General features: G+C 41.7%; 1 protein-coding gene across 3 annotated transcripts; it reads left to right on the forward strand.

Moving 5' to 3' along the window:
• The first annotated feature begins 431 nt into the window (after nt 1-431).
• Nucleotides 432-16,807, forward strand: snx16 (sorting nexin 16). Of its 3 annotated transcripts, XM_086151544.1 has the most exons (10): nt 432-541; nt 1,395-1,921; nt 2,098-2,184; nt 7,677-7,825; nt 8,169-8,238; nt 10,627-10,763; nt 10,873-10,968; nt 11,461-11,544; nt 11,801-11,836; nt 13,754-16,807. In XM_086151544.1, the coding sequence occupies exons 2-9, from the start codon at nt 1,517-1,519 to the stop codon at nt 11,817-11,819; spliced, it is 1,047 nt and encodes a 348-aa protein (XP_086007670.1). In that variant the 5' UTR covers nt 432-541; nt 1,395-1,516; the 3' UTR covers nt 11,820-11,836; nt 13,754-16,807. The 3 variants fall into 3 exon arrangements, with proteins under 3 accessions (XP_086007670.1, XP_086007671.1, XP_086007668.1); XM_086151545.1 differs by lacking the exon at nt 11,461-11,544; XM_086151542.1 differs by lacking the exons at nt 11,461-11,544; nt 11,801-11,836.
• Nucleotides 16,808-19,505: the final 2,698 nt, after the last annotated feature.

The raw sequence follows: 19,505 nt of genomic DNA on the forward strand, positions 1-19,505 counted from the left end.
TTTACAATATCAATTCGGCGCTAACACGAGAAACTCTGCACCCGGTTTATTGTCTTCGATCCAGCTGTTCATGCGATCTCTTCTTGCCTTCGCGGTGGTTTTGAAGTGGGCTCAGCTGGTTGCTGCGTCACCGCACGTCTCGTCTTCAATATTTGAACAGTAAATGTGATTTTTTTTTTAACTAAACTTTTATAACTAAAAACGGGGAAGCTACGTGGAAAATAACTTTATAGTAGAAATCACCGAATAAATATACAATTTCATCTAGTTTTTCATTTTGCATTTTTTTCTTTCCATGACGACTGGAAAACACTCATTCGAAATGAAAGTTTTGGCATTGTAGTGTTGTCATCCGACCACTAGACGGCGCTATCGCTGAATAGGGGATCCCACGTACGCGCTCCTCGGACGGCGGCCCCAAACGGAAACATCCGGAAACAAAGGAGGAGTGTTTGGATGAGAGACACCAGGACTATCAAATCTCGAGCGGCTTATGCATGACCAAATCTTTCTTGACGGGTTATACGTTTGTTCTAATACGGTAAGTGAGTTCTGCTCACAATACTTTATCTCAGCATTGTCCATTCGTCCTACGCGGAGTTGCTTCCCGTCCAGTAGGAACCAGGGTCACTACAATGTTGACAAACCGCATAGGAAAATGCGCCGACTTAACAATTGCCTTTTGCACTTTGCTGGACAAACTATGAAAGCGATTAAACAGACAATTGCCAGCTGATAATCAGTCATTTACACGCATTTCGGCATGAATGCTATTTGAAACAAATGTACTTATCATCTCATACAGCTCATTTTAATCGTCTGTTCGACCTGCATGCTAATTTAGCTGTGACGTTAGCTGCAGAGCTACATTCCAACATATGTGTGTGAATTCATGGAAACACGGCCGTTCACCCACGGTGATTCAGGTTTATAAACCGAAAAATCTTGTCCAAACATACAGGGTCCAGTCTAATACTCAACAACTGTGTTAGATTTTACTTCTAAGCAATAAAGTTAGTAATGACTGGCTCGTCACTGTTGCCCTGTATGACTTCAACCAGCCAAGGGAACACAGTGACAAAGTATTACCACAATTTGATTGTTTATTAATTGAACCCCCTTAATGTCGTGAATCTAATAGTGATTAACACTCCTCATACACATTATAACTCGAAAAAATTCATAAAAATTCATAAACTCCATTTGCACATCTTCGTAACCCTGAGGCTACTTTATTAATTGGTAGCCACAGGGAATGGAACACCTGCATCAAACCCTACACAATGCATGCGTGATATTGCAATGTTTTCATGACATATCATGCTCATGTTTTGTCCTTGCTGATATCGGGCCCTGCATAATATCGCTCTCAACGTCTTGCACGGGTTTTTCAGAGTCTTCCGTTGGTCCCTGCTGGAGCTCCGACTTGTGATTGATCAGCAAAAGAGAAGCAAGTGGTCATTGTTTGTGCTGTTGACAGCAGCAGCAGCAGGAGGGTAGGAGACACATCAGGAGGATGGCATCGCCCTTTGTGCCTGTCCCTGTGCCCTTGGACAGAGGCTTGTCACGAGGTGAACATAAGCCACGGCGGCCGCAGCGGGCTTCGTCACTCGGCAGCGTCTCGGGCAGCTTGGAGTCCTCCTCCCCTGTCGGGGCGGTTGGGGGCAGCCCTGGAAGAGGATGTGAAAGGACACAACAGCAATCTGGTAGTATGGAAAGAGTTGGACGGAGCCAGACTCCACCACCTGCCTCCTGCCCTGTGACACAGGCTAGAGTGAATGGCACTCTCGAATCGGCCTTGGAGTACTCCGGCTGCCCTCGCTCCATTTCGGACCCAGCGGGGAGCCGACAAGGAGAGGAGAGGCCTGTCACCCCAACAGTCCTAGGATATGAGGTCATGGAGGAGAGAGCCAAGTTCACGGTACAAAACAAAAAAAAGAGAACTAGCTAAGAGTACATCCTGATGGGCGTGGGATGTTTTTTTGGGGAGGATATGACATCGTGAACTCCTGAGCTACAAGAGATTTTTTATTTTCCCAATACTGTATCGATAATCCCTCCGCTCTGTGTCGGATGAATGTCTCATCTCCGTTGCAGGTGTATAAGATCCTGGTAAGGAAGATGGCTGACGAAAGCTGGGTTGTTTTTAGAAGGTACACAGACTTCTCCAGACTCAACGACAAGGTGTGTCCGTCTCAATTTTGTGATCGTTTGTTGTTCTTTTGTTCTTGGGTGCGCAGTGGAAGTGATTGGTGCTACACAAAGCAACCACTGTTCCCAAAGAGCCAACTCATCCAGACTAACAAGACAAACAGACACGTGGCCACGGGAAGGATAGTGAGGTCACAGGCTTCTGGAGGAAAGAATTAAATCTATGCTAAGGCAATTAGTTCCTCCTGAAACGGACTGGATGACCTATCTCGAATGACACTCTTTGTAAAACCTGAATGTGAGCAATTACATGCAAACTTTTTCTGAAGAGCTTCATGTTACATGAAACATTAGTCACAAATAATTGACTACATGTGAACTAGTAGTTTCCCCTGGTATTGCGCTGGCACTTTGTCTCACATAGTACACTTTGTACCATAGATTCTGTTGTTTCAGTCAAAGGTATTCATGTTTTGTGCATACGGCGGAATAGAGTACTCCAGACCATTACTTGTGAAAACAACCATAGTGTCATTGTTCTGTAGGATTAGAATGAGTGATAAGTGTCCACGGATCGTGGATACGAGCGTCCGAAATGGCTTTCCTCCGCAGGATGGCCGGACTCTCCCTTAGAGATAGGGTGAGTAGATGCCTCAGGGTTCCCCAGAGGAGCTGGACCATGTGGCGGGGCAGAGGGGGGTCCGGGCCTCACTGCTTCGCCAACGCCGGTGAAGATGGGTGGGTGGGTGTCCACGACACTGCAGTTGTGTGAACCTCCATCGTAAATTTCCTCGATCATATTTACACCATAACATTGCCTTTTCTTTGAAATTGGCTGCCGACAGCTTTGAAGTGACTGACATTGAGTCGCTCCCTTCGGAAGTTGAATAACTGCGTTGTTATTTCACAAGCAGTAAGCTTTTATCTCACTTAAAGTTGAACGCATCAGAATATCCCAAGACCTCTGTGTATACTTATCCACATCTTTTTGAGTGCTGGTTTAACAATAAAGTGTAATGGACTCTTTTGGTCTTATCACATTTCACATTTTCCCTAAAGAACCGAAGGCTACAGCAAACAGCTAAAGTGTTTGCCTGTTTATTGTCTTTCAAGGTCATAAATATGCAGTATTTCTCATGAAATGGGCTGGTTGACTTACCTCTGTTCTCTTATCATTTTGCATCAGTATGGGGAAATGTATGTTCATGGAAGGTGCTTGAATGTCCTCTTTCTTTTGCTTTTTCTTTCGTATGTCAGGAGTAATCTTTGAACTCTTCATTTTCTCTTCCTCTTTCTCGGATAACTAGATGTCGTAGCATTTAATCGTCTGTCAGTGCTGATTCTACAGTCTAAGCCAACCATGGTTGACTGAGTGTGTAAAAAGTAAACAAGACTAAACCCAGGATGTTAAATAACTTGTAAATTCAGTAAAGTCTTGTCAAAGGAATGCAGATCCAAGTTTTTTTAACTTTCAGTTTTTGCTGGTTGCCAAAGGGTGAGTTGTTTCAGTTGTTTTTTTTCCTAAATTACACCAACATCCTTTCACACCTGTTGACCGTAGCTCACTTTGCGCTCACCCACTTGCATTAGGTGACACTGCAGCAATGCGAAACCCCCATTGTGCACCAGGTTCCTTTGTATTGCCACATGTTGAAGCAGTAAAATTGCTCGAGAAATTGTCTCCTAGTAGTTCATCTCACCCCTGGATGTGGTGTTTGAGTAGTTTATTGTTTGAGGAAAATCTACTATGAGGCGTTCAAGGGAAAGATAAAGTTGATGTTGTCTGATAGACGGGCACTTTAAACCCAGACAACCAGTCGAGCCTCTTTTTGCTGAAGTCGTTGCCAATACGTGGTCGCCATTCCCATTAGCAATTGATCTTCATCGATTCACTACACTGACGCAGATGCGTTGTTACGCGTAGGTCACCTCAGGTGAAATTTAGAATTACACTTTGGTTTCAAGATAGACACACTGTAGTCTTTTATTTGGGTCCTTTCCTTGATGTTTTTAAACCTTTTGTGTCAAAAAGTTAGCTTGTCAGCAGGAAATACTCACTTTTAAATGGACAGGCTTTGATATGAAAAATAGACTAGATTGCTTTGCAAAATTTCAAGGTTGTTGCAAATTCTGTTCCACTAATTTCAGCCACTAAGATATAACCCAGGATGTAAAGCTGTAGCGTAAATCTTTTCATTCAGTAATGCATTGACTTCTAAAAAAGGGGCATATGATCCCTACACAGTACAGAGCAGGAGATGGTGTCCATGGACATCCCTTTATGCTGGTCGAGATTTATCACTCTATGAGCACACTCACCCACTCAAACGAGATGAATAATGGCACCTATAAATAATAAAGATTGACTATAGATTAGATACTGGCTGAAATTGACGCTGGGACAAAGTGCAGACAAGGTGCATCCTTTCAGGATGAGCAAATCAGCAGTTGTAACAGCTTGTGGGAGGAAGCTGCTGGTCAACCTGGTTGTTCTTCCTTTCATGCTCCAGTAACGTCTGCCTGATGGCAGCAGCTCAAAGTGTTTGTGCAGAGGGTGTGAGGTGTCCCTGTACATGGCTCTGCTGCTACTGTTGCTCTAGAAGAGCAACTATCCTCTGCAGGAGTCTTTTGTCTGCTATACTGCACCTGGAGTACAGTTGGAGTACCAAGTGTAGTATGTCCAGACACTCGAGGAGGATGGGATGATAGCAGTTAATGCCTTCTGCTCAACAATGTAGTTTCTAGCTCATTATTAATACCCGATGATTCTCCTAATCTAATGTTACTTGGGAAGTTTATCCAATGGTGCTTTGAAGCAATGAAGTTAAGGGAAGTAAAAAAAAAACATCATTTAAACATCATTTAAATACAGAAAAGTATGTCGGGGCGTAAATGTTTCATAATGTTGAAGAATCTGAGTGACTTGATGTGTATTTTTCGCTCGCATTACATATGTAAATAGGTGTGTCCTTTTTAAATATTATCCAGTGTCACTGCTCAAATACTTCCTACGTTTACTTCAAATTACCATGGTTGTTAAGCAACACTTCCACTTGAGGACAGTTCAAATTTCTCCTCCAAGTTCAGAGTTTTTGAGAAAGCGACAAAACGAGGCAGTGCCTCCGATGGCAGTGGTCTATGTGGCCATTGAATACATACGCTCGTTCCTTTCGCTGGTTGCATTTGAGCATACTGCGCAACACTTCTCCCCGGTAACTTCTACCGGTACTGTTCCGTTGACTGGATTTTGCTACACGTCCGTAAGATCCACGAGAACGTACAGAATATTGCACAAAATGAATGCACAAAAAGAAGGCCCACTTCTCCCTCCAGGGGTGAATATCGGTCTTTTAGTGTATGTTTTCTTTTCCTTTCCCTCCATGTAAAGGGGTACATATACAAGCCTAAGCTAAAATTCAGTCATGAATTAAGGTCAAAGTTACATAAATAACTTGCTCACTGCACATAAAAGTTTCAGACAAGCCACTTTTAACGCTCAAAGAAATGGCAGCAAACCTGGTTTTCAGTAGCAGCCGTGGCTCTCTTTTACAGTAGAGGTTTCAATAATTTTGACTTCACCCGCCATCGCCCCCTCTTAAGTTAATACGCATGACTTTGGTATGGCGTGCAACTGCGAGAGTTATGAGGCGAAATGCTCTGACACGCCAGCCTACCACCTGCTGATACTGCCAGAAAAATTGACACCCCAGTCTGCTATCAGTATAGCCTTTTCCAATGCTGAACATATGCGTTCATACACTGGAGACATCCTTCGTCTCTGGTGTGGTTTAGGAATTGAACAACGTTTAAATGGTAACATGAAGTGCGGAGTACAGACAGAGATGGGTGTTGGCGTGGTAAGCCTTATACTCGGTTTGTGGAACAATCAAAACAGCCACCAGGCCAGCGATACACACACTTCAATCTTAATTCATTTGGAACAAGTCTTCGATCATTAGCACCCTCCATATACATAAGCTGAAATTAAGTTTGTTGCAATTTCACAAAACATTGTACTTTGCACTCATACAGCTATGACTATTTCCTTGTCATACATTTGTCAAAGAACTATAATCTGTATCACGCATTATAACTTTTCATTTTGGGTATGTGCATATTCAAACACACGCACACACATTTGTCTGTCATTGTCAACTCATTCCATCTACCAGATTGAGAGATGAAAGCTAGTCGATGGAAATTGAAAAAACCTGCTGGTTTTCGATGAGAGCCCTGCCAGAGTTTATCTGTATCAAGCTGTGTACACACGCACACCTCACTCCTGGCTGCAGTAATAGTTTTTCATTTATTGTTAGAACATAAGACGTGTAGAAATGAGATGAAGTGAAGTAATCCAGATCCATATGCTTATGGATCATAACTGGCAGCTTGTCATGAAATATCCAGCAATCACAAGTGTATGGACTTGAGGCGTAGGACAGCCTAAAAGTGAAGATGCATGTATATATTTTCAATTTTACCAACAAAACATTAGTTGAACGAACAGAAAAAAGACACAAAGCAGCTGTTATTTTACTTTATTAGAAAGATGCTAAAGGAGTTAGCGTGTCGCTGACCTTATTTCTTCAATAAATAAACAATGTTCAAGATGTATCAAGAGTAGTAATGTATTTCAACCCACATCTGCTCATTTAACTTGGCAAGTCAAGTCCCATGAACATTGAGTAATACGCCATTCTGCTCAGAAATGTTTGGCCTAGTGTGGAGCGACCCTCCAAAAATCATGATAATATCTCTGCCTTTTAGTCACGAACCCAAGCTTGCATCCTATTACCAACCCCAAATTGTTTTTTTAATATTTCTTCATGCATTCGGAAAAACAGCTCACGCATTTACAGGAGTGTTTTGGAGTCTGTCCTAAGGAAAAATGAAAGTGTGATGTTTTCAGCATAGCTTTAAATTGTAAGCACTTATCCTGGAAGTCTTAACTTGGTTTCTTATTGATCACAATAATAGCCACAAATTTGCTTAGTAAAAGCTTTTAAAAATGAAACTGCTGACACTACATCGTTTGTCCACCAGAGAGCATTTGAAGTTTATTTTTCCTCTTAAAGGTGCTACTCACTATGTAAATGGTGGTCACAATAAATGAATTTCCAAATATGATGTATCAAAAAATGTCTATAGTTTAAGAAATAAATGAACAAATAAGGAGGATACATGCTTCAAGAATTACTAGCATCAAAGATGCTGTGTTTGTGTGTTTGTGTGTGTCTGTGTGTTTGCGTGCATGTGCATGAGTGCGTGTGTGTGTGCAAGTGCGCTTATTTTTTATGTATGCTTATTTTGCTCCAGCTACAAATGCCCTATTGAGAAGTAGTGTGTGTTACCTTAACACATATTGATTGCCATCATCACTACACTACGTGCACCACACTGATCCCTGTGTCATGTTTGTGCACATCAGAAACCTTGTATTGAGCGTAACTACTGTGCATAATGTGCTTGAATGAGACATAACTGCAACAGTTTCCTCTCTTTTTCTGTGTGTGTGTTTTGTGTAGCTAAAAGAAATGTTTCCAGGATTCCGTCTCTCACTGCCCCCCAAGAGGTGGTTTAAAGATAACTATAACAGCGACTTCCTGGAGGACAGACAGTTGGGACTGCAGGCTTTTTTGCAAAACCTGGTTGCACACAAGGACATCGCTAACTGGTATGTGACATGATGATGCCGCATATGCAATTTGCCCTTTTAAGCGCCATCAATGCTACTGTGTTGCACAGAGATTTGCTACCCTTATTCATGTCGTTAGGAAGAAGTAAATATTTGATGTTGTGAATTGTTATCATGGTGACTGAACCTTCTTTAAGAGAGGCTTCTTCAATTTTGATATGGAGTAACACCCCGGAAGGGAGGTGGAACGTCTTAAATAAGATTTCAAAACCATATGCAGCTTGATATATCCAGGATTCTACTCGGAATTACCTCATACCTCATCATCAAATTGTTTATGGCGGCTCATTATAGTGATGTTCGACCATTCTCTCTTTCACAGTGTGGCTGTTAGAGAGTTTTTATGTCTGGATGACCCACCTGGACCCTTTGATAGTCTGGAAGAGAGCAGGGTAAGTGTGTGCGTGCGATCATGTCTGTGCAGATCTGCAGATGTCTGCGTCTCCTTCAGATGCGTGTTAGTTCTCAAAATATCCCCATCTTTATCTACTACACATTTCTGGAATCACAGAAAAAACATTTTCCATCTCCACACTGTGTTAAATGAAAATGCTCCAAATGACCACGAAGGACCTCCTGCGGCACTCTGTCTAGCTGGACTGAAGATGTTCATGAGTCATTACATTTCGCACACATTTTCCCCCGGTTGAAATTACCGTCCTCTTTTTCCATATTTTTAGCATATTGAAAAATCTCCCCCCCCTTGGGCAGCCCTGATGGTTAGCAACATCCCATCGCTGACCCCTATCGAACTCAGAAAAACCCTTTTGAAGTAGCTAAAGCCTTGTGATTTATACTTACAACGGACACTTTCACACTTATTGGTAACTTGTTCTGGTCTGGATCACTGGAGTGAAAAACAAATCTGATTACATTCTTTAGTTTCTCCAGTCGTTAAAATGATCCCAGTTCCTATATATGCACAAGAACTGTGCTTGAATAATGCACGTGCGAATCTTTGTGTCAAATATTTTTTACTCTGGCACTGAAGTTTATGCCTTCGGTCCCACAACCACTCCTTGAAATGTTATACAGAGATGCTTTTTTTATTAAAAAAAAACCTCAACATTTAGCTTTCATGAATATGTTTAGAAGAGCAAAAGACTATATTTCTGAAAGAAAAGGGTCTCTTTGAATAGTGACTGTTAGATTAAGGCTCACATCTCTGCTATTGCATCTGCTCATCACAATAATTGAACCCTAAAAAAATGGTTATCTAGCCCTATTTCTTATTATTTCCTCTATGGCACAGTATAAAGATCCACATGGACCTGATATTGGGCCCCTTTAAAAAATTGTTTCCAAATAATCTCTTGGCAAATTCATTTTAATACACACCGTTCAATTTCCATAAAAGGACATGATTAAGTCAAAGGTAATCATCATGAATCTGGGTTGATTTTGCACCTTCCTATCCTTTTCCGCACATGCCACAGTAACCTTAGGAGTGTCTTCAGTAACACCTACACTTCAACTAGTTACATAGGTATAGCCATGTTCAATATATCTTAAGAAAACTATTGAAAAATTACATTCATTCAATTACAGTCATTTGTCAGATGCTTTTAACCAAACTGACTTACAGTGGAGATGCCAGGGATTGAACCCAGGACCTCACACACTCATACCTCTGAGCTACCTACAACAAAAATGATGCATGCGGTCAGAAATTTCAATAAATTCAACAGAACACATTGATTTTGAAAATGTTTTCATCGACCTAATATTGGAGTCGATTTTATACTCAACATTTAAGTCTTGTCAAGCACTCGGTTGTATAAGCTTAACAGTATTTTCTGTTTAAAAAAAATATATCCATTTGTTTTTTAATTGTATGCAACATGCTTGTAACTTTTAGTTGCCTCTTTTTGATAGCCTAATTATTACTAGCTCTGACATAGATTAGACCTACAGCAAGTCAAAATGTCAATTTCTTATAAACATAAACTATCCACAGTGTGCTTGCTTAAGGTAAGAGTATTTGCAAACCTTTCGCAACCAAGACAGCATTTAGGTCACCGTCTGTGATTGCCCTCAGGTCCTCTCAGATGGTTGTCTGTGCAGAGATTGGCCAGATTATTTTGAAGTATAGACTTTAAAAGCATCTTGTCTCAGCCAGCCACATAGATGCAGGAGACAAAATCTCTTATCCGGAACAGCTTCTGCAGGCATTGTGACGTGTGACAAATCTCTTGGATTTGGCTTGACCTTTTCACGACCCGAGATCTTCATCTCGATATGTAAGACGTATGAAATGGATTATCTTGTCAAAAAAATGAAATCCTCAACAACACTGATATGAACAAATTATGGAGCCAAAACCTCAAAAACTGAGCGCACACAACAAATATTTGAATTATTAGAGATGCAGGAAATGTCTCTAAAAGTGTTGCCTTTATATTTTATTTTATGGTCAGTTGTTATTATTTAGTTATTATTCACTCCTATTTCTTGAGGCAGTGAACTATCACCCAATGCCCTTCAAATGATGATCTAACTATGTATATTATATAAAAGTTTGGTTTTTTTTCTTAAAGACACCTTGAACCAATGATTGGAAGTGCTGGGGAAAATAAAGGATACTCTCTGAATGGCAAAACTGAACAAACGATGCTTTCGAAATGTTTTTCAACCTGCTTCAAAAAGGTTTCTTTCTGTTCATCTATTGCTTGAAATCGTCAATGACCATCTTTTTGTGTCTTCCGGTGCCCGTCCTACTTCTCCCCCTCTCCTTTAAATCATAATTCAAAATCACCGTTTGTCTTTTTGCCACCATTCAGGCATTTTGCGAGACCCTGGAGGAGAGCAACTATCGTCTCCAGAAGGAGCTGCTGGAGAAGCAGAAGGAGATTGTGTCCCTCAAAAGGAAACTAGAGGAGAGGGAGCAAGCTATTCTTTTACTGGAAAAGCATATCAAGTGAGCAGATATGCAAAAACACACGCCTCTTGATAGCGTCTGATTGAAAATGCAGCCCTGCATGTGTGTGTACCTTTCTGGTTTATGCTGCACATCTGTGTCTGGTTAGCGGCGAGTGTGTAAGCTCCGAGTCGGCTCAGGGTAGCGAGAGCAGCGCAGACGCGGAAATGGAGTCGGCCGATCAGGACGTGCCAGACAACAGTGGGTAAGGACCTGAAAAACACACGCACACGCCATAATAAAACCAAACAAATGGACAAACCTCTGCAAACGCAGCAAACGCAAACGCACATTCGTCTCGGTATCTGGCCTACCAAAGGGCTTCGCGTCCAAATTCACTCGTCTTCATAGTTCCTAAAGTTCAAGATGAATAAAAGTAGCACTTTTAAGAAAGTTTTCATTTATTTTACCTTAAGTTAAGTTAGTAGCAATCATCGTCTATCCTCCAGTTCAATTCAGATCAACATTCAGACTTCTCCGTCGGCCCTTATCTGTTATAGAAGTTCACAGATAACCACCAAGAGTTTAATTCCGCTTCGGGTCTCTGCAAATCATGTCACATAGTTCGAACGACTATGTGAACTGATTCCCAATCCCAAAATGTAAAAAAGAGAAGCGGCTCTTTCACATTCAGTGTGTCAGCGGAAGGTTTGAACTCTTAGCTCTCAATTTAAGGGCAATTTCTTTGCTTCTGTAGAACTGCACCTCTGTCATTGATGGCACAAATCCTAGATGAGAGAAAAGAGAGACACCGTAAACACGAATGGATTTCATCATTTAGGTGAATTTAACATTTACTCAACCTTTTTGCGATTAAAAAAAAGTCATTTAATCTGCCCTTGAACTTAAGTGGGCATTTACGAACACTAACAAACTGTCATGAAATCACAACCTTCTCCATCTTGATCATTAAGTAAATTACCGCTCGCTCATCGTTTATTTTATGTGTTTGTTTTTCTATCTGTCCCACCAACTTAAACTGATATTAAAGGTTTTGCCTTCCTATCCTCTTTGTCGTTTACCTTCATGTTCCACAGTGGCGCTGCTCCAAACTGAAAACACTCCAATGACAAGTGAGATCCTTTATTTCCCAGCTCTGCAGGCTAACCCTATGGGCTTCCATCTTTTCCTCTTCTTTCTTTAACATGCATCCCACTGTTAACTGCTGTACTCCAAGTGAAGTGCCTTATTTATGTGAGGGGAAATAGGAGATGCTTTTCCTTTCTCTAAACTTTGTTCTAAAGCAATAATCGTTGGCTGTGGGCTACGACTGATACTTTTTTCAAAAACGAGTGTTGTATTAAATCCTACCGAAAAAAAGGGCCTTCCAATCTAAGTGTTAGTGTATTGGGGTCACATCACTTTCACTTTTCCAACAGAAAACAGAAGTAACTCCTTTTGCCTATGGGAGAATAATGTGAGATTGCATTTTATGGGACGTCAGATTGTAATATAGTGTCGGGTCACATGTAAAACTTTTCCAACTGGCCACCTTAGGCCTCAAACTCAGCGATCAGAAATATTTTCACACATATAAAAAGTCAATTACTCAGGAGCGGCGATGCATTTTAGAACCGTGTTGCGACAAAGCCAGTCATTCATGACAGTGCGCGTCAAGTGATTCTCGACAAACAGCATCGCTCATGCTCCAGTTTGGAAAATTGGAGATTTCATGCTCCGTGGATTCCTCACCCCGATATTTCCAAGACAAATTCTGAGAGGAAGTGAACGTCGTCCGACCGTCGTCAGAGCCTGGCGGTAGTGTTCGGAAGGCAAAATCTGATGAAGTTGTGGTCTCACACTGTTTTGTTAAGCCGCTTGTCAAAAGCAGCCTTGTCATAAACCCATCTGACTTTCTTGACCCAGATCTTACTTTTGACCTGTGCTGAACACCGCCACAACCTTGCTCAGCTTTGCACAGATACAATAACGCTATCCTGCAGAGCCAGACCAACTCTCCATTTTAGTTTTGACTGTTTTTGACTTGGACTATTGATTATTTTATGAGTTGAGGCCTGGAATCACTCGTATCTTAGACCAGTCTTAATCTAACTTGGCTCACTGCAAAAGAAACCTGGCAGGCGTGATAACACCTGGCACCTTCCATGTGTTTCAACCGTGCGACGTGCAGCAAATACATTTTCAACAATGCCGTCGTGTTTGTGTTTAATCATCTGTGATGTAGCGCTTTCGTGGTGGAGAAATTCAGTCTGTATCGCACGTTTTGAAAATACCAGCATTCGAATGAAGAGTCCCATATTCTGACGTGAGTGAAACTGATTTGTCCCCAGCTGTCGCGTGTCTCCGTCATAACGCCGCGATCCGTCTCGGCCTGCCACGCCGCTCCCCTGCATTCCTCGTGACTAACCCGCAAAGTTGTCATCCGCCCTCTCATGGTGATGTCGGCATTTTTGCTAGTTGTAATTGCCTCCATCTCCTCACCTGTCTCTTTTCTCCAGCACGACCAACTCTTCAGGTGTTTTAAGGGGCGGAGCCTTATTCAAATTTTGTGGCCAGAGCAAACTGGGAGATTCTGTCTCCAGTATAACACGAAAAGCCCGCAGCAGCTCGGGTATCTATGAAAGATATACCGTATTTCGAAACCGATCACATACGTGATAGCAATTCTACTGAATGCCATCACGGGTAATTTTGAACTGTTTTGTGACTCGTAGAACACGAGCCTCCGCAGAATCCAGAGCGAGGGGAGGCCTGTCGCTCACTTGAAATACTTGCGTATGTAAGTTGTTAGAGTCGATACTGAGCTTCATCCGCCATGCTGTGCGAGATGGGAGAGAGTCGAAGGGGAGGTCCCTTTTCCTCCTGAGCTTTTAGTGGACTTCAAACTGCAACCTGATGCGGCTCTGGCAGCAACCTGCTGTGTCTCTCCTCTGTTCTAGCGTCTCTGTTTCCACTTCATAATGCTCTTCTCGTACAATTGGAAGATAATGATCGGAGGTTTTCCTTTGCTGTGACCTACCTCTGTGCAGTGGCAGATGCGAGGTCCACCTGGTGCGATCCTCCGCCTGCTGGTGCAGACCATCACTCAGCGCTTCGCCTCCCATCATCCAGGTCACTCACCTCTCCAATCAGAAGCTGGACCACTCGTAACAAACGGCGACCTTCTGCTCTCCGTCTGCTCCTCCAGCTACTTCAGGTTATGACTCCACCAGCACCGTGCTGGCCTTTCACAGCCCACCTCCACACACACACACACACACACACACACACACGTTCCCATCTGCTCCTCGCAGCGACCCGACGCCATCCTTTCCCTTACCGTCCGAATTCACTCCTATATTCTGTGCTTGGATCTGAAGCAGTTTTTCGTTCAAGATGTCTTCATTGCAACAGCCTGTTTCACTTATATTTCCCCCCATGTGATGGAGGGATCATGGGATATTATGTCTGACACCTACATAGGACTTTGTTTGAAGACCATGTATAATTTCCCATTAGAGCGCGATCTGGAATTGCTTAAGACCACAAACTAAGTTCTGCCTGCTTGCCGAGCCCTCCTCGTTCGCTTCGAAATCCCCCTCCGGGTCCGCCGGATTGGATACAGTTTGTCCCGTGAACTCCAAGCCAACGTTTGGCTTCCTCACCGAAATATAAGATAACTCCCGTGAACCGTAATTCATTCAACAGTACGGTCCTACCTGCTCAATTCATGCTTCCTGACTTGTTTCCATGCAAAGATCCCTTCTCAGACCGGAGCAACAACACCTCCATGTGGCTTTTCGACTAAAACGGAAGTCCGTCTGACTCAGGATAAGCTTTGGTAAACGGGTGAACATGACGAAACAGATGCTCTCTCTGGTCAGAGGCACTTGCATGTTTTTCTCTGATGTGCCGTCAGCTGCCAGCGAGCGTAAAGAGAGAAGTCCTTGCTCGGGAAGATTCATTGCCTGTTGTTGCCTTCATTCAAATATGTTTTTTTTTTGTGTATATAGGGCATTCAATACGGTCGAAAATGACTTTCTAGTTTTTTTTCCCCTCATTTTAAAATTTCACACTGCTGTTGAATATTTTCCACAGGTCCAAATCATCTCTGATGATTGGCTTCATGCCCTATAAATTAAAAAACAACATCTCAGAGGGGCCCCTCTTTATCCTTCGAACAGCAGGGTGTAGCTGCTGGTGTTGAAACGAAGTCCAGGCACGACCGTTCGAGTCAAGTTACTCTGGATCTTTGTGCATTTTTGCTGTTGTGTCTCAGGCAACGGGCCGGAAAGCTAAATGTAGCTGACAATATTTGAACCTCAACAAATTCATATGCAAAGTTCCATAGAATTTTTTTTTCTCTTACATCTTGTGCATTATTTTTTGACCCTAATCAGTATAGGGTTAATACGCATCACTTATAAATCCATACATTTTTATAAAAATGAGTCATCACACAGCCAAAGTATAATCATTCAAATCCGTTTGCATTCCCTCGTTTTTCAGTGCTGCATTGGATTAGCGGTGAACCAAATGTTGCGGTAGAATGTAAAATCGGTAACATTGTGTACTAACAGCAAGCCAAGGTCTCTTGTCGATCGCAAGAATTTACATTTCCCAGTCACAGTCGAAACACAAGATTTATCGATTGGATTTTCCAGGCTATTAATCCTTCCAATTTTATTGAGCTGCATCAAAACTAGATCTCCGGCTTCGAGACAGGTAGACAGGGGAATAAAAGTTTACTTTTCTACCATCGTAGCCCAAAAAGTTTAATTTAAAAAGCTCAAACAATCTCCGGGAGGGAAGTCTTGGTAAACCATTGCTTTTTTTTTTTTTTTTCTTTTGACAGCTACATTGGATAATGTAAAAAGCCTCAAATCCAAAATTTGATTTAATCCGGAAGCATGAGACTAACACCCTCTGCACCACTACATATTCTAATATTAGCGTTTTGAAAAGACCACTAGCTTCAGAAAATAATGCAGATGTGTCCCTAATCGGTTGCTGCTTGTCTTGGTGCTGTTTCATGCTACAGAAAGGGAAGACGTAGAAGAAGGGAATCACAGGTGAAACATCAATCTAAGAAGACAAAGTGTGAATTATCCCCGTTATATAACAGCACTGCTTTGCTTTTATTTATTCCTGTGTAATGTGCTGCAACCCCAGTAACTGCTGTTTCAGGAAGAATTTGTCAATACTCTTCAGCCTCACCAGAGACTGTTGCCAGAACTAAACGTCCGCCCCAAAAGCCATATTTTTAGACTCGAGCAGCAGGTGTGTCAAGTTTGCCGAACAGATGGCAATCTTGCTCTGAGGACGACGAGCGGAAGAAGTAAGTGATTGCATCTCTGCGGTTTATACTGTCTCAATCTCTGCCTGGAAAAGGTCACGCAAAGCACTTTATAGATGATAGATTAGACAACGTGTGCTTACATATATGAGTTTTATGATTTGTATGAGACGGAAACACGTGCCTTGTCAATCACTGAATCTGTCTTCATTCTCTGTGGGATCTAATATGTTGAATTTTATTCATGTAAATGGAGATTTGGTTGATGTTGTCATGTTACATCCTTTCCTGTATAATCCCAAGTGCCTTCGATATCTTTCACTTAACTTTGTTTTGCTCAGCCATAGTATGTACAATTGAGGTAGGACATCAAGTTTTACCATTATCAACTGAAAGAAATAATGTTTTAAATGACACGAAAATATATGTCGTTGCTTGGAATGGAGATGTTTTTATAATGCATTAATTGATATGGTGTCGTAGCTCACATTTACACTTGCACTATAAAAGATTTCTATGAGATGTGTTACCTTGAGTTTAAATGACTCGCTCTGGAAACATTTCAGAAGACACAGCAGAATGGTGAACGCTGTACGGCACAGAAGTTCATCATGAAGACTGAATTCACAAATAGTTTGTCGTTGAGTACTGAAATGGTCACAGACGAAATATATGCATTGTTAAAATCTATGGTATCGGTTTGTTGTGCAAATGAAATAGACTGAGAACACGTGAGCTTACGGTAACAAGAGAGCCCATTTTAAAATCGGATGCTCGAAAGATATAATAAATTATTATCATGCAGGAACACTGTTGTCGCCAAATCTTTATTTGCAGTAACCAATGACTTTTTCACGGCGTCGGCCTTGATAATCCCGACGATCATTTTTCATTTCGTGCGAGAAACATATTTCAAGGTGAGTCCGGTTCAGTCTGCATCGTTTTAATATGAACGATGTCCATCTTAAAAGAAACTCAAACCATACATATTTTGCAAATGAAGCCATAATTCATGACTAATAATAATCACTTCTGAAAACCCAGTGTGTCTTCAGGTTTTGACGCCTTGAGAGTTCTTTCAATATACACATTTTCAAAGATACAAGAAGTTAACGCTTCAGCTTTGACGTGGATAATGAATATGCGGGCAAAAGGATGCTGGGGTCGGAACTGCCGGGCGAGTGCCGAGAGGAAGATCCAAGAGATTTATGGATGTCGGGAAAAGGGCAGAAGTTAGTTAGTTAGTGTGACAGAAGAAGATGCAGAAAATAGGGTTAGATGGAGGCAGATGATTCGCCGCGGCGAACTCCAGAAGGGAGCGAGAAGAATATTTAACCCTTCGGCTTCTCAACCTTTGGCAGAGCTGAACACTGGTCTGGGGGAGCGACTGAGGGGGGCCCACTCAAAACGCTGTTTGTCTCCGTTCCTTTCCACCGGCCAATTCTGGAGAATGGCACACACACAGCGGCACCATACGTTACAATTTCACTATGATGGATCTTCATGAAGCCTGAGCGGTTGAGGCTCTGTTGGAAGACGGCGTTTTCCTCCAATCACAACCTTCATGGTTCAATTCCTATTGCCCCCCTAGCTGCGGGTTGAAGTGTCCTTGTGCAAGAACCCTAAATTGCTCTCCCACCATCAGTTTGTGAGTTTGTTTTGAACGTTACTGTAAAGCACTGTGTGTGTGTGTGTGTGTGTGTGTGTGTGTGTGTGTGTGTGTGTAAAATAAGAACTGTATTTATCTCGAAGGAAATTGCTGTGCCAGAGTTACAAGAAAAACATAACAATAATAAATAATAGTAGAAAATATATAATATATTTTAGCCTTTCTTATCAAGTACCTTGTTCACACTGAAAAGCATAAAAATGCACATGGAAATAATCCATTTTATGCTAACTGGTTTAAAAGTGATTTAAAAGTGTTTATCACGACCTCTTCACTTTCCCATTTCTCTTTAACTCATGCACAGTATTTTAAAATCTCTAATGTATCTGAAGTAAGATAATTGGTTAATTTCTTTGTATCCTCTGTCCTATTAGAATTTCACTTTTGCTGCTTCGGATAATTGCTTGACAAAAAATGACATTTTTTAAGTTTTGATTCTTGACAGCATTCTAGGATGAAGATGCAGATATTTGATCAGAAAGGTGAAGAATGTAATTGGGCTTTAAAAAGTGTATGGTAGTGATAAGGTTTCTGTTTACATTTCAGTCTGATCCAGGTCTACTTCTCTTTGTACGAATGTTGTTTTTAGCAAAAAATAGTAATCCAAGCCATCTATCAATACAGAGAAAAAAGTGGACATTTCTTTTGATCAGATTTGGAGAGGGATGGAGCCATAAGATCGGACTGCCTTCAAGTGGCCATAAATCCCATCACTACTGCACGCATGGAAAAGATTATAATCACTGAAACCAGATTGTTGCTGAGTCCCCTCCAGACACATTTTAAAAATACTCCATTATGAGTTATATACCAAGTTTACAATTTCACATGGTTTGCCATTTTACTTTGAAATGGGACTGGAACCACACTGACCCTCCTCTGTCATTGAGAAATTCTAGATTAACAAAGTCTTACCCACCAATGCGGCTTTGTCCCCGCTTTGTGTTTGGGTCCATTAGCTTAGCTGTTAGCGTCCAACCAAACACAACACGGGACTTTGGTTGTGTGCCACTGCAGTAACCTGAGAGGTAATGCATGTCAGCGCGGACTGAATCCAATTGTTTCTTCAGACTTTCACCTTGTCCACGTCATGAGTGACTCTGCTTCGTCCTGGAGATAAAGTGCTGCAGATCAGAACATCCTCCAACTTTTCGAATTAGTTGTAGCCCCACTGGCTTCTGGAACAGCGAGCTAAATATCACAACCTGGCAGTACCTTTCAGTTTTCCAAAATACAGATCAACTCCACAGTAAACAGCATATTCAAGTGAGAGACTTTTGTATTTGATCCTACTTGTAATGTTGCAGAGTTCCTTGTAACGAAGAAAAAAGGTTGGTTTCTTCCAGATAGCTGCTCAGACTGACAGTTGAAGGGTCAAAATATATGACTAGGAAGCCGCAACGGCTTGTCAAAACCCCAATGAAAGTGAGCCTCCGGAAGATTCTCAGAGTTTTACCTGTGTTTTACCCGATGACCAGTTAGCCTAGAAAAGGCTGAAGCCCTAATGATTTCACTCCTTGGACAACGTTGTGCATCTTTTTCTTAATACCGTTTCTTGAAAGCTTGATCATTGGATTTTTCTGCATGTCAACACATAGGTTGAAGGCTTTTTTTTTCATTTGTCAGACTAGAAGAAACCCAGTTGCAGGTATTACTGTCAATATAGGATTTTTTTTAGGATTTCTTTATGAGCTAGTTTGATCATCGCTAGAATCATAAAACTTGAAATTTCATGCATGATCGCAGAGATGGTGTTTAAAACGGTGAATTAGAAGAGACCCGTGGGGCGACCCATAAAGGAGGGAAGCACGACATGGAGAACGACCAATTTTGACCG

The sequence above is a fragment of the Fistularia commersonii genome, chromosome 8 (assembly GCF_037954325.1).
Source record: "Fistularia commersonii isolate RoL2024-O1a breed Wild chromosome 8, RoL_Fcom_v1.0, whole genome shotgun sequence".
NCBI lineage: Eukaryota > Metazoa > Chordata > Actinopteri > Syngnathiformes > Fistulariidae > Fistularia > Fistularia commersonii.

What these genes read in the sequence shown, in the direction of transcription:
- snx16 (XM_086151542.1), top strand. Translation starts at nt 1,517, where the DNA reads ATGGCATCGCCCTTTGTGCCTGTCCCTGTGCCCTTGGACAGAGGCTTG. An exon ending in ATAGTCTGGAAGAGAGCAGG is followed by an intron (nt 8,239 to 10,626) that starts GTAAGTGTGTGC and finishes GCCACCATTCAG; the next exon opens with GCATTTTGCGAGACCCTGGA. An exon ending in GACGTGCCAGACAACAGTGG is followed by an intron (nt 10,969 to 13,753) that starts GTAAGGACCTGA and finishes ACCTCTGTGCAG; the next exon opens with TGGCAGATGCGAGGTCCACC.